Source organism: Anolis carolinensis, chromosome 3 (assembly GCF_035594765.1).
Source record: "Anolis carolinensis isolate JA03-04 chromosome 3, rAnoCar3.1.pri, whole genome shotgun sequence".
NCBI classification, from domain to species: domain Eukaryota; kingdom Metazoa; phylum Chordata; class Lepidosauria; order Squamata; family Dactyloidae; genus Anolis; species Anolis carolinensis.
Window position 1 is genome coordinate 31,260,438 of NC_085843.1, and position 11,039 is coordinate 31,271,476.

At 47.5% G+C, this 11,039-nt stretch overlaps 1 protein-coding gene across 1 annotated transcript; it reads left to right on the forward strand.

The window, feature by feature from the left end:
* The first annotated feature begins 710 nt into the window (after positions 1–710).
* Positions 711–5,805, forward strand: gsx1 (GS homeobox 1). Its single transcript, XM_062974674.1, has 2 exons — positions 711–1,340; positions 4,856–5,805. The coding sequence occupies exons 1-2, from the start codon at positions 902–904 to the stop codon at positions 5,251–5,253; spliced, it is 837 nt and encodes a 278-aa protein (XP_062830744.1). The 5' UTR covers positions 711–901; the 3' UTR covers positions 5,254–5,805.
* Positions 5,806–11,039: the final 5,234 nt, after the last annotated feature.

Sequence of the window (11,039 nt, forward strand, 5' to 3'; positions counted from 1 at the left end):
CACTTGAGTGACGCAACCTCTGAGGATGCCAGCCATAGATGTGGGCGAAGCGTCAGGAAAGAATGCTTCTGGAACGCGGCAGGCAGTCCGGAAAACTCACAACAACCCAGTGATTCCGGCCACGAAAGTCTTCAACAACACAAGTTAAGAGTGGCATGTCTACAGGAGGCAAGACAACTTGCTATAGGCCCCTGATGGAGAGAAAGAGAGGAGAAGGAGGAGGAGAGGAGGAAGAGGAGGAGGAGGAGAGGAGGAGGAGAGGAGGAGGAAGAGGAGGAGGAGAGGAGGAGGAGGAGGAGGAGAAGGGGTGAAGAAGAAGAGGAAAAGGACAGGAGGAAGAATAAAAGGAGGAGGAGAGGAGGAGGAAGAGGAGGAGGAGGAGGAGAAGAAGAAGATGAGGAGGAGGAAGAGGAGAAGGGGTGAAGAAGAGGAAAAGGACAGGAGGAAGAAAAAAAGGAGGAGGAGAGGAGGAGGAAGAGGAGGAGGAGGAGGAGGAGAGGAGGAGGAGGAGGAGGAGAAGGGGGTGAAGAAGAAGAGGAAAAGGACAGGAGGAAGAAGAAGAAAAGAAGGAGGAGGAGGAGGAGGAGGAGGAGGAGGGGTAGAAAAGGAGGCGCGGACTTGTGGCTGGCGAGGGAGCCAATGGCCTTGTGGGCGGGGGCGAGGGAGGGAGGAGGCAAGGCTTGGCAAGGAGGGTGGGGGTCTTGCGCCTCCCTTTCGGGGCGGAGAGGGGCACAATGGGCGAGCGTGCAGCGTGGGGCCCGAGGCGCGCCCCTCCAGCCCCGGGCGGTGTGTGCGCGTCACGTGGGCCCCGCGGGGTCTACTTAAAGCCGTGGGCGCGTCCCTTTCAGCACCACTGGCGCCGGTCAGCGCCCCGAGCAGGAGAAGCCACGCCAGCGCCAGGATGCCGCGCTCCTTCCTGGTGGACGCCTTGGTGCTGCGCGACAAGAAAGCGGGCTCCTCCTCGTCCTCCCCGGCCAGTCCGCCGCCCCCGCCGCTCTTCCCCTACGCCGTGCACCCCTCGCACCCGCTGCACGGGCTCTCCGCCGTCTCCGCCGCCTGCCCCGCCGCCCCCGGAGCCGCCTCGTCGGCCGGGCGCAAAGCCGGGCTGCTGTGCGTGTGCCCGCTGTGCCTGGCCGCCGCCTCCTCGCAGCTCCACCACCACCCGCCGCCGCCGCCTCCCCCGCCGCTGCTCAAGGCCGCCTTCCCGGCCCCCTTCGGCTCCCAGTTCTGCCCCTCTCCCTTGGCCGCCAGGCAGGCCCCCGCCGCCCCCGCCGCACCCTCTCTCTACCCGGCTGCCTTCCCGATGCCGGACCCCCGGCACTTCCACTGCATCTCCGTCGGTGAGTCCCAGGGCGGGAGGGAAGGGAAACAGGTGGGAGGAAGGAAAGAAGGGGAGAAACTCTGCACCAGGCACGGGCAAACTTGGGCCCTCTCTTCAGGTGTTTTGGACTGCAATCCCACCATTCCTAACAGCCTCAGGCCCCTTCCTTTTCCGCTTAAGCGGCTGAGGGGGAAAAGGAAAGGGCCTGAGGCTGTTAGGAATGGTGGGAGTTGCAGTCCAAAACACCTGAAGAGAGGGCCCAAGTTTGCCCGTGCCTGATCTAGACTGACCACTGAATGCTCCAAACTGTGGCGAACAGACAACTAACTCCCACCAAAGCAGCCCTTACTGAGCATCAGTGCTTTGTGTCATCAACCACCCCGATTTCCTGGACAGGGAAACTACTTTATTCAATACTAGTTTGAAACTGCATTAAATGATCACTGTTGCGTTTTGGACTGCGGTTTCCAGCAAGCCCTGCCGGGGAGTCTGGGAATGGCTGTCCAAAAGTAACTTCTGTGATCGTAAAAGCAGCAGGAGGAACAAGGTGAGTGTCCAGAGATGTCCTATTTAGTCCTGGCTTCCTGAAGAAAATTGCGCCCGACATTCAGCATCTTACATTTTGACGCATAGCTGTTGGGGAATACCCAACAAAGGGTTATGGGCCCAGCAATAGCAAATAGAGTTAGGCATCCTTAATGGAAGGTGGCCCATTTGAAAACCAATTCCCTTTTAATGTCAGTTTAGAGCCTGTTACATATTTATCACAAGTAACAGAGTCCTGGGACTTTGAGTCTGAGCGCTGGTGAAGTGGATCTATTTATTTATTTATTTATTTACAGTATTTATATTCCACCCTTCTCACCCCGAAGGGGACTCAGGGCGGATCACATTACACATATAAGGCAAACATTCAATGCCTTAACATAGAACAAAGACAGAGACAAACGCAGGCTCCGAGCTGGCCTCGAACTCATGACCTCTTGGTCAGAGTGATTTGTTGCAGCTGGCTGCAGCTGGCTGCACACCAGCCTGCGCCACAGCCCGGGCCTTGATCCTGCGCCACAGCCCAGGATCTGATCCCATATTATCTGGCATCTCTGCAAATAATCTGGGATCAGATCCTGGGATATAGGGTACTGTACATCCAGCCTAACTCTGCACCTGTTGACTCTGACACTCTATTTTAGCACAACCTTCAGCAGGTAAAAGCAGGGAGGAAGTACCTTCCAGGAATGTGAGATAGGAAATATTATTTCGACACCTCTGTCCCTTCTATTGTCCCCTACAAAGGAGATACAGGATTTAACCCTCTATCCTTCCCTAGAGAGTCCCAAATTTCTGCAATCTCAAATTCACTTGGCTTTAACCGAGTGTGTACAACTGCAAAGTGGCTCTCTTCATGGGAGTTTCCCATCAGGAATTACAATTTCTGGCCATTACCATTCCTTATAGGGAAGCTACGATTTCCAGAATTTCCCACCAGCATCATGGCGGGAAATTCTGGAAGTTTGAGACCCAGTAGCTTTTCCCAGATCTTCTTTGAAACCAACTCCATTGTGATAAAGTCTCAGATGCATTCCCTAGTAAACGTGCATCTAAGCCAGAAGAAAGAGAGGCTCTTGCCAGGGTCCCAGACCAGTCTGATGGGACAGAGAACGTAGCAGAGCATGGAAATGTTCCTTGAGAAAGAGAGTGATTCTGGGAGCTGTAGCCATAAAGCAAGGACCTCTCCCAGCCCTGAAAACGTTCAAGAGTATCAACAGATTAAGGGGGAAGCAGGGCATGAGTTCTTATCATCCTGACGCTTCATCCAGTGTTGGAATTCAGCAATGCTCTACACAAATACCTCTCAAGATGAGAAATTGATAGGTCATTAGACAGGATTTAGAAAACTGAATAGGAAAACATGTCCCCTGACTCCAATGGAGACCAGTTATTGTAAACACACTATAGAAAGCGAACCATTGCCAAATAACAACCACTAAAGAGAAGCAATAAGCAGAGTGATTAAAATTTTCTACACAACAGTCCAAGAGCTGCTGAGTTCTTAAGGAGCTGTTGGAATTTTGTGTAGAAAAACCAGTAGCTAAAGTAGTAAAACGTTTTATTTAGGAGAACGACATTGTTGACAGAGAAAGGACTAAATAGGATAGCAACCTAGTCTTTTCACTATTAACTTTGTAATTCTCCTGAATAAAACTTTTTACTTACAGTCCTGATTTTAGAGTTTTTTCATACTGGTAGCCAGATTTTATTCATGTTCATGGTTTCCTCCTTTCTGTTGAAATTGTCCACATGCTTGTGGATTTCAATGGCTTGTGGACATGTGGACAATTCCAACAGAAAGGAGAAAACCATGAAAATGAACAAAATCTGGCTATCAGTATTTTAAAAAACCCTAAGATAAGGACAGTAAACAAAGAACAACACTCTGAAAACAGGGCAATTCCAGACATGAAACAATCAGGGCCAGCTAACACCTTGCAACAAAGGATTCCCCCAGGCAGGAAGCAGCCAGGCTTTGAATCTTCAAGGCCATTAAATGCTAGTCAAGGTGAGCAATTGCACCATTCTCACTTCCTCCAACAGACAAGAGTTCTTACTCCCACGCTAGATATATAAACCGCACTTTCCTAGTTTTCAACAGACCTCACCACCTTTGAGGATGCCTGCCATAGATGTGGGTGAAAGGTCAGGAGAAAATGCTTCTGGAACATGGCCATACAGTCCGGAAAACTCATAGCAACCCGGTGTGTGAGAGAGTTTTTAAGTATAATTTTAGACGTATTTTAATTGTGTGGTTGAATCACTATAGGGAGAAAGGCAAATAAATAATAATCATAGCGCTCTCTCTGTGAACACAGGGTTATGGGCCCAGAATTGAGGAAGTATAATGAAATATCAAGCTTAAGGAGTAAAAACTAGCTAGCTACAGTTACAAAAAAAATTATTTAGGAGAAACACATCATTGATAGAGAAAATACTAGGTTGCTATCCTACTTAGTCCTTTATCAAGAATGTAGTTCTCTTAAATAAAGCTTTTTAAAGCATTACCTACGGGTTTTTCTACACGAATTTCACCTTGTTCCTATGAAATGCCCTTGAGCGTGGAGTACAGGTATGTGCAAACTTTGGCCCTCCAGGTGTTTTGGACTCCAACTCCCACAATTCCTAACAGCCGGTAGGCTGTTAGGAATTGTGGGAGTTGGAGTCCAAAACACCTGGAGGGCTGAAGTTTGCCCATGCCTGGTGTAGCAGAACAGAAAGGAGGACCTCTGCAGAGGATTGGGGAGGGAGGGAAGGAGAGAGAGAGAGAGAGAGAGAGAGAGAGAGAGAGAGAGAGAGAGAGAGAGAGAGAGAGAGAGAGAGAGAGAGAGAGAGAGAGAGAGAGAGAGAGAGAGAGAGAGAGAGAGATTCCTTCAAGCAGCCTGGACCCAAGCCGTGTAGGTTCATCCATGTATTCCTCTGTTCTGCGCTGTTTCCTGATTCTGTGCGCCTTGTCTCCTCCTCCTCCTCCTCCTCCTCCTCCAGACAGCACATCTGGCCAGCTGCCCAGCAGTAAGAGGATGCGCACGGCCTTCACCAGCACGCAACTCCTGGAACTGGAGCGGGAATTCGCCTCCAACATGTACCTGTCGCGGCTGAGGCGCATCGAGATCGCGACCTACCTGAACCTCTCCGAGAAGCAGGTCAAGATCTGGTTCCAGAACCGCCGCGTCAAACACAAGAAGGAAGGCAAGGGCGGGAGCGGGGGCAGCGGCTCTCACCGGGTCGGAGGGGGCCTGGCTCCCGCGGGGGGGCACAGCTGCAAATGCGCCTCGTTTGCCGCCGCCTCCTCCTCCTCCAAATGCTCCGAAGACGACGAGGACTCGCCCGCCTCGCCTTCTTCCTCCGGGAAAGACGAGAGAGACTTGCCCGTCACCCCTTAAGCCTTTGTGCCCCTTGTAAATAATGGACAAGAGACTCTGAGCCAGGCAGACTCTGTCAAGGCGTTTCCCTTCATCAGATGCCCAGGACTGTGTGGGAAGGGGAGTGTAAAATAGCCCAACCATTAGCCCTTTCCCTCACGAAATGAAATGAACTCTCCACAGCGAAAAGTGGGGATCAGGCCCCATGTTTCTCCCACTCTAGCTTTCCTTCTAGGAATGGGGAGCCTGGGTTATCTCTGTTGGTGTCTGGGCAATTTGCTTTACTGCCTCCAAACCTTCCTTCATGTAGATCCCACCACACAGGAGGTCCTCCCATTTGCTTTCATGAGTGGAAAGGGGGACGTTAAACCTTTGGAGACTTGTTTCCTCTTAGCGTTTCAATTCCCTTTTCTCGTCTCTCTCCCCAACCCCTTAAAACGGATGAAGTGTCTTCGGCTGTGTGGTGGGCGGTCTGGCGCTACTGCTTGCTCACTGTAATCCGCAGAGATATTTATTTATTTATTTGTGTACACATCCTGAGAATAAAATACAATAAAGCCTTTTCCACCCCTCCCTGGCTCATGAAAACGCTTTCCCTTCCTCGCCTCTACAGGAAGTAAGTAAGTGCAGTGTTTGGACACAGGGCCCAACCATTTGGATACAGGGTGCCTTGGTGTTTAGGTCCCTTCCTGGTGTTATTTGAGGCGCTGATGCTGAACATTGCGTTGGATAGACTGCATCATCTATAGTTTCTTAAATAATTATATATGGGTGGGCATAATATAAAATAATATGTATCCCAAAGCTAGAATTGATAGGGTAAAACTGGTGCCTTTTTTTGGAATCGGCAGGGTCAAATATACCCAGAAACAGGTTTAACATTCAAAGCACCAAAATATGTGTTGGATCAGTTCTCTGGAATTACAAAATCTGTTGAGTATTGTGTTGTCGAAAGCTTTCATGGCTGGAATCACTGGGTTGCTGTGAGTTTTCCGGGCTGTGTGGCCATGCTCCGTTTCGCCCACATCTATGGCAGGCGTCCTTAGAGGTTATGAAGTCTGTTGGAAACTAGGCAAGTGGGGTTTAACTGTGGAATGTCCAGGGTGGGAGAAAGAACTCTTGTCTGTTTGAGGAACGTGTGAATGTTGCAATTAATCACCTTGATTGGCATTTAATAGCCTTGCAGATTCAAAGCCTGGCTGCTTTCTGTCTGGGGGAAATCCTTTATTTCGAGGTATTATCTGTCCCTGATTGATTCATGTCTGGAATTCTCCTGCCTTCTTTGTGTCGAAAAACCAGTAGTTAAAGTTGTTAAAAGTTTTATTTAGGAGAATTGTTGACAGAGAAAGGACTAAGTAGGATAGCAACCTAGTTCTTTCACTATCACTTTTGTAATTCTCTCAAATAAAACCTTTTACTTACAGTTCTAACTTTAAAGTTTTTTTAAATACTGATAGCCATATTTTGTTCATTTTCATGGTTTCCTCCTTTCTGTAGAAGTTGTCTACATGCTTGTGGATTTCAAGGGCTAAAATCAGGACAGTAAATAAAGAACAGCACCCTGAAAAAGGGGGATTCCAAACATGAAACAATCAGGGCCAGCTAACACCTCCCCACAAAGGATTCCCCCAGGCAGGAAGCAGGCAGGTTTTGAATTTGCAATGCCATTAAATGCTAATCAAAGTGATTAGTTGCAACATTCACACTTGCCTCAAACAGACAAGTTATTTCTCCCAACCTGAACTTTCCACAGATATATAAACCCCCGCTTGCCTAGTTTCCAACAAACACCACACCTCTGAGGATGCCTGCCATAGATGTGGGTGAAACAACAGGAGAGAATGCTACTGGAACATGGCCGGAAAATTCACAGCAACCTAAGCCCTCCCTGCTCCCAGTATCCAATTGAGAAGCGTAAGCCATAGGTTTCATTTATTGCAACAAATGCAACTAGACTTTATATCATTTTGTTCGAATGGTGCTCAAAATATAGATGTTCATCCGTTTGTTTTTGTTATCATTTTACAAAATCCCAGGTGATTTCAATGGTACTGAAATCCGTGGGTCCTGGAAGCGTTTCATTCCTGCCTGGTTGTTCCTGATGCGTTGCCAGGACGCAAAGCTTTCGGATAATCCAAACAGCGGTCTGGTGGTGAGCTTTCTCAGCCGACCTTACACTTCAGAATATCATATACCGATCACAGTAAGGTATAATAAGGTCTAAAGGCATTCAAACATGCAGGTATACATGCTTTTATTCACAACCTTCGAATGGCCGTTTTCCTTTGGGAAAATCAGAGAGGCAAATATAAGGTCCTTCTGAAATTTGGGAGGCTTTTATAAATACTTGTCCATTAGGATGGAAAAATCGATTCTCTTTTCTACTGGTTTTCGTCCATCCGAAGTGTTCAATGCTACATGTGTCACAATACTGAACACCGCAACCTGAAGGCTATTAATTTAGTCCTACTTAGAGTAGATCTATTAATTCAACTGTTGTATGGTGAGTCAAAGCATAGCTGAATCCCCCCAACCTCACCAACATTCAGCTTTCTGGATATCAGATATTTGTGCCAAATGTGGTCCAGATCCATCGTTGTTCGGGTTCACAGTGCTCTCGGGATGTAGGTGAACTGCATCGTCCCTAAATCAATATCAATTCCTCCCAAATCCCCCTAGTATTTTCTGTTCGTCATGGGAATCTGTGTGGGAAGTTTGACCCAATTCTATCTTTGCTGGGATTCAGAATGCTCTTTGATTGTAGGTGGCTATACATCCCAGCAACTACAATTCCCAAATGTCAAGGTCTATTTTCCCCAAACTCCAACAGTGTTCAGACTTGGGCATATTGAGTTTTTGTGCCAAGTTTGGTCCAGATCCATCATTGTTTGAGTCCGCAGGGCTCTCTGGATGTAGGTGAATTAAAACTCCAAAACCCAAGGACAATGCCCACCAAACCCTTCCAATATTTCCTGTTGGCCATGGGAATTCTGTTTGCCAAATTTGGTTCAGTTCCATCGTTGGTGGAGTTCAGAATGCTCTTTCATTGTAGGTGAACTATAAATCTCAGCAACTACAACTCCCAAATGACAAAATCAATCCCGCTCCAACCCCACCAGGATTCCAATTTGGGTGTATCAGGTGTTTGTGCCCAATTTGGTCCAGTGAATGAAAACAAATCCTGTATATCAGATATGTACATTACAGTTCATAACAGTACCAAAATTACATGTATGTAGTAGCAACGAAAACAATTTTATGGTTGGAGGGTCACCACAACATGAGGAACTGTATTAAGTGGTCGAGGCATTAGGGAGGTTGAGAACTACTGTTGTAGATGGTCCATGGTTCGCAAGTGTACAATAGAGTTGGAAGGACAATAGCTTTATAAACAAGCATCTCGGGTATCCCTACGACTGTCCCAATGTCCCGATGCTCAAACATCAAACACTCTCTGCTTCACGAGGTCTCTTCCAACGCTATGATTCTGATTTATTAAAAAGTTCTGCAAGGATATACGTCTCTTTTAGCTCTCTCAATCTTTACGCATTCAGTCAGATTGGTACCCAAGCTTTAGGATCAAATAGGTTTCTTGGCATTGGAAGAAAAATGTGCTCTGAACAGAATATGCTCAGAGCTTTTTTGACAGTTCCTTCCTCTAATATATAGCCTACTTTGAGTCTCCTTGTAGAGATAATAATCAGGGTATAAACATAATAATAACAATAACAAAGTAATGCTTTACATGTCTGAGGTGGGAAAATAATTTGGAGAACGGAGAAAGGCGAAGCGCTTCAATGGCATTACGCACATCCTTCTCCCTTCCCCAGTATCCAAACATAAGCAAGAACATTATTGGATGGGTGTATTCGTTGGTCAGGAAATGTTAGTTGGAGATTTCTGTGGTTTCAAAAGAGGAGGCCTCCTCCAAGCTCAATTTTCTCGCGCGCCCTGGTTTCTCTCGTCGCCTCTCCACAAATCATGCGTTCCAACTTTATTGAAAGGACGCTTTATTGAAAGGAAAATCAGGATTTCCTTGCGCCCCAAGATGCCTCTTGGAAGGCACCTCAATTCACCCCCTCCCACTGAAAGCCCTTCTTGATTTTGGGGGTGAATGGGGTGTCCCCCACCCTGCTTTGAAGCTCCGCGTGGTTTGGGGCGCGTTTATCCAAGGGCGCATTTCTTCCTCCGAGAGCGCACGGAGCGCGCGCGCCTTGTTTGTACATTTTCTCCATCCTCACTCCTTCCAAAATTCAGCTCGTGGCAGGAAAAACATCCAAGAGTTTGTTTTGGCGCCATGCAAACAAACAGATTTATTGTGGCATTAGCTTTTTAAAGGGAGAATTCCCTTCCACAGATGCACGATTTTTTTCTCCTCCATTGGGCGCGATGGATGCACACGGAGCAAACAGTCTCCTGTTCAATGTGTTCTCGAAGGCTTTCAAGGCTGAAATCACTGCGTTGCTGAGTTTTCTGGGCCGTATGGCCATGTTCCATAAGCATTCTCTTCTGATGTTTCTCCCACATCTATAGCAGGCATCCTCAGAGGCTGTGAGGTCTGTTGGAAACTAGGCAAGTGGGGTTTATATATCTGTTAAAGGTCCAGGGTGGGAGAAAGAACTAGTGTGAATGTTACAGTTGGCTGCCTTGATTATCACTGAGTAGCTTGGCAGCTTCAAAACCTGGCTGCTTCCTGCCTGGGGGGAATCCTTTGTTGGGAGGTGTTAGCTGGCCCTGATTTTTTCTTGACTGGAATTCCTCTGTTTTCTGAGTGTTGTTCTTTATTTACTATCCTGATTTTAGAGGTTTTTTAAATACTGGTAGCCAGATTTTGCTCATTTTTATTGTTTCCTCCTTTCTGTAGAAATTGTCCTAATGCTTGTGGATTTCAGTGGCTTCTCTGTGTAGCTTGACATGGTGGTTGTTAGAGTGGTCCAGCATTTCTGTGTTCTCCAATAATATGCTGTGTCCAGATTGGTTCATCAAGTGCTCTGCTATGGCTGACTTCTCTTGTTGAGTTAGTCTGCAGTAAATAAAGAACAACACTCAGAAGGCTGGGGATTGCCGGACACGAAGCAACCAGGGCCAGTTAACACCTCCCAACAAAGGATTCCCCCAGGCAGGAAGCCGCCGGGCTTTGAAGTTGCCAGGCTATTTAATGCTAATCAAGCTGGCCAACTGCAACATTCACATTCGCCTCAGGCAGACAAGAGTTCTTTCTCCCACCCTGAACATTCCACAAATAAATAAACCCCACTTGTCTAATTTCCAACATATCTCACAACCTCTGAGGATGCCTGCCATAGATGTGGGTGAAATGTCAGGAGAGAATGCTTCTGGAACATGGCCATACAGCCCAGAAAACTCACAGCAACCCAGTCTCCTGTTTTTCCTGATTTCCTGGTCAAGACGACTGGAAGCAACTGACAGACATTGACGAAGGTCCCTTCTAAGCTTGATTCTTTTATGAACAGGAAGGACCTCTGGACAAAACGTTTCATTTATGTCCTCGCCTTATTGGTCAAACATCTCCAAATCCTCCAGGATAATGGCGTATCAAAGTAAATCCACGGCGGATACAATTATTCATGATAATTCCATCATTATTTAATTCTAAAGGGATCAGTAATGTAGAACAGCAGCGGCTTCCTTTAGCCCCAGAGATGTTGGCCTTGGGAAATGCGTAACAGGAGCATCTCGGGGTTGATAGAGAAACCAATCTGGTTCCCCTGAAGAGAGCTCCCTCCGGAGGAAATGCGTGCAGGCTTACACCGTCGCCTCTAGCCAAGCAAACCGGAGGCAGGCAG

Coding starts and splice junctions, on each gene's coding strand:
- gsx1 (XM_062974674.1), top strand. CDS start 902: ATGCCGCGCTCCTTCCTGGTGGACGCCTTGGTGCTGCGCGACAAGAAA. Junction 1,341..4,855: donor CTTCCACTGCATCTCCGTCG/GTGAGTCCCAGG, acceptor CTCCTCCTCCAG/ACAGCACATCTGGCCAGCTG.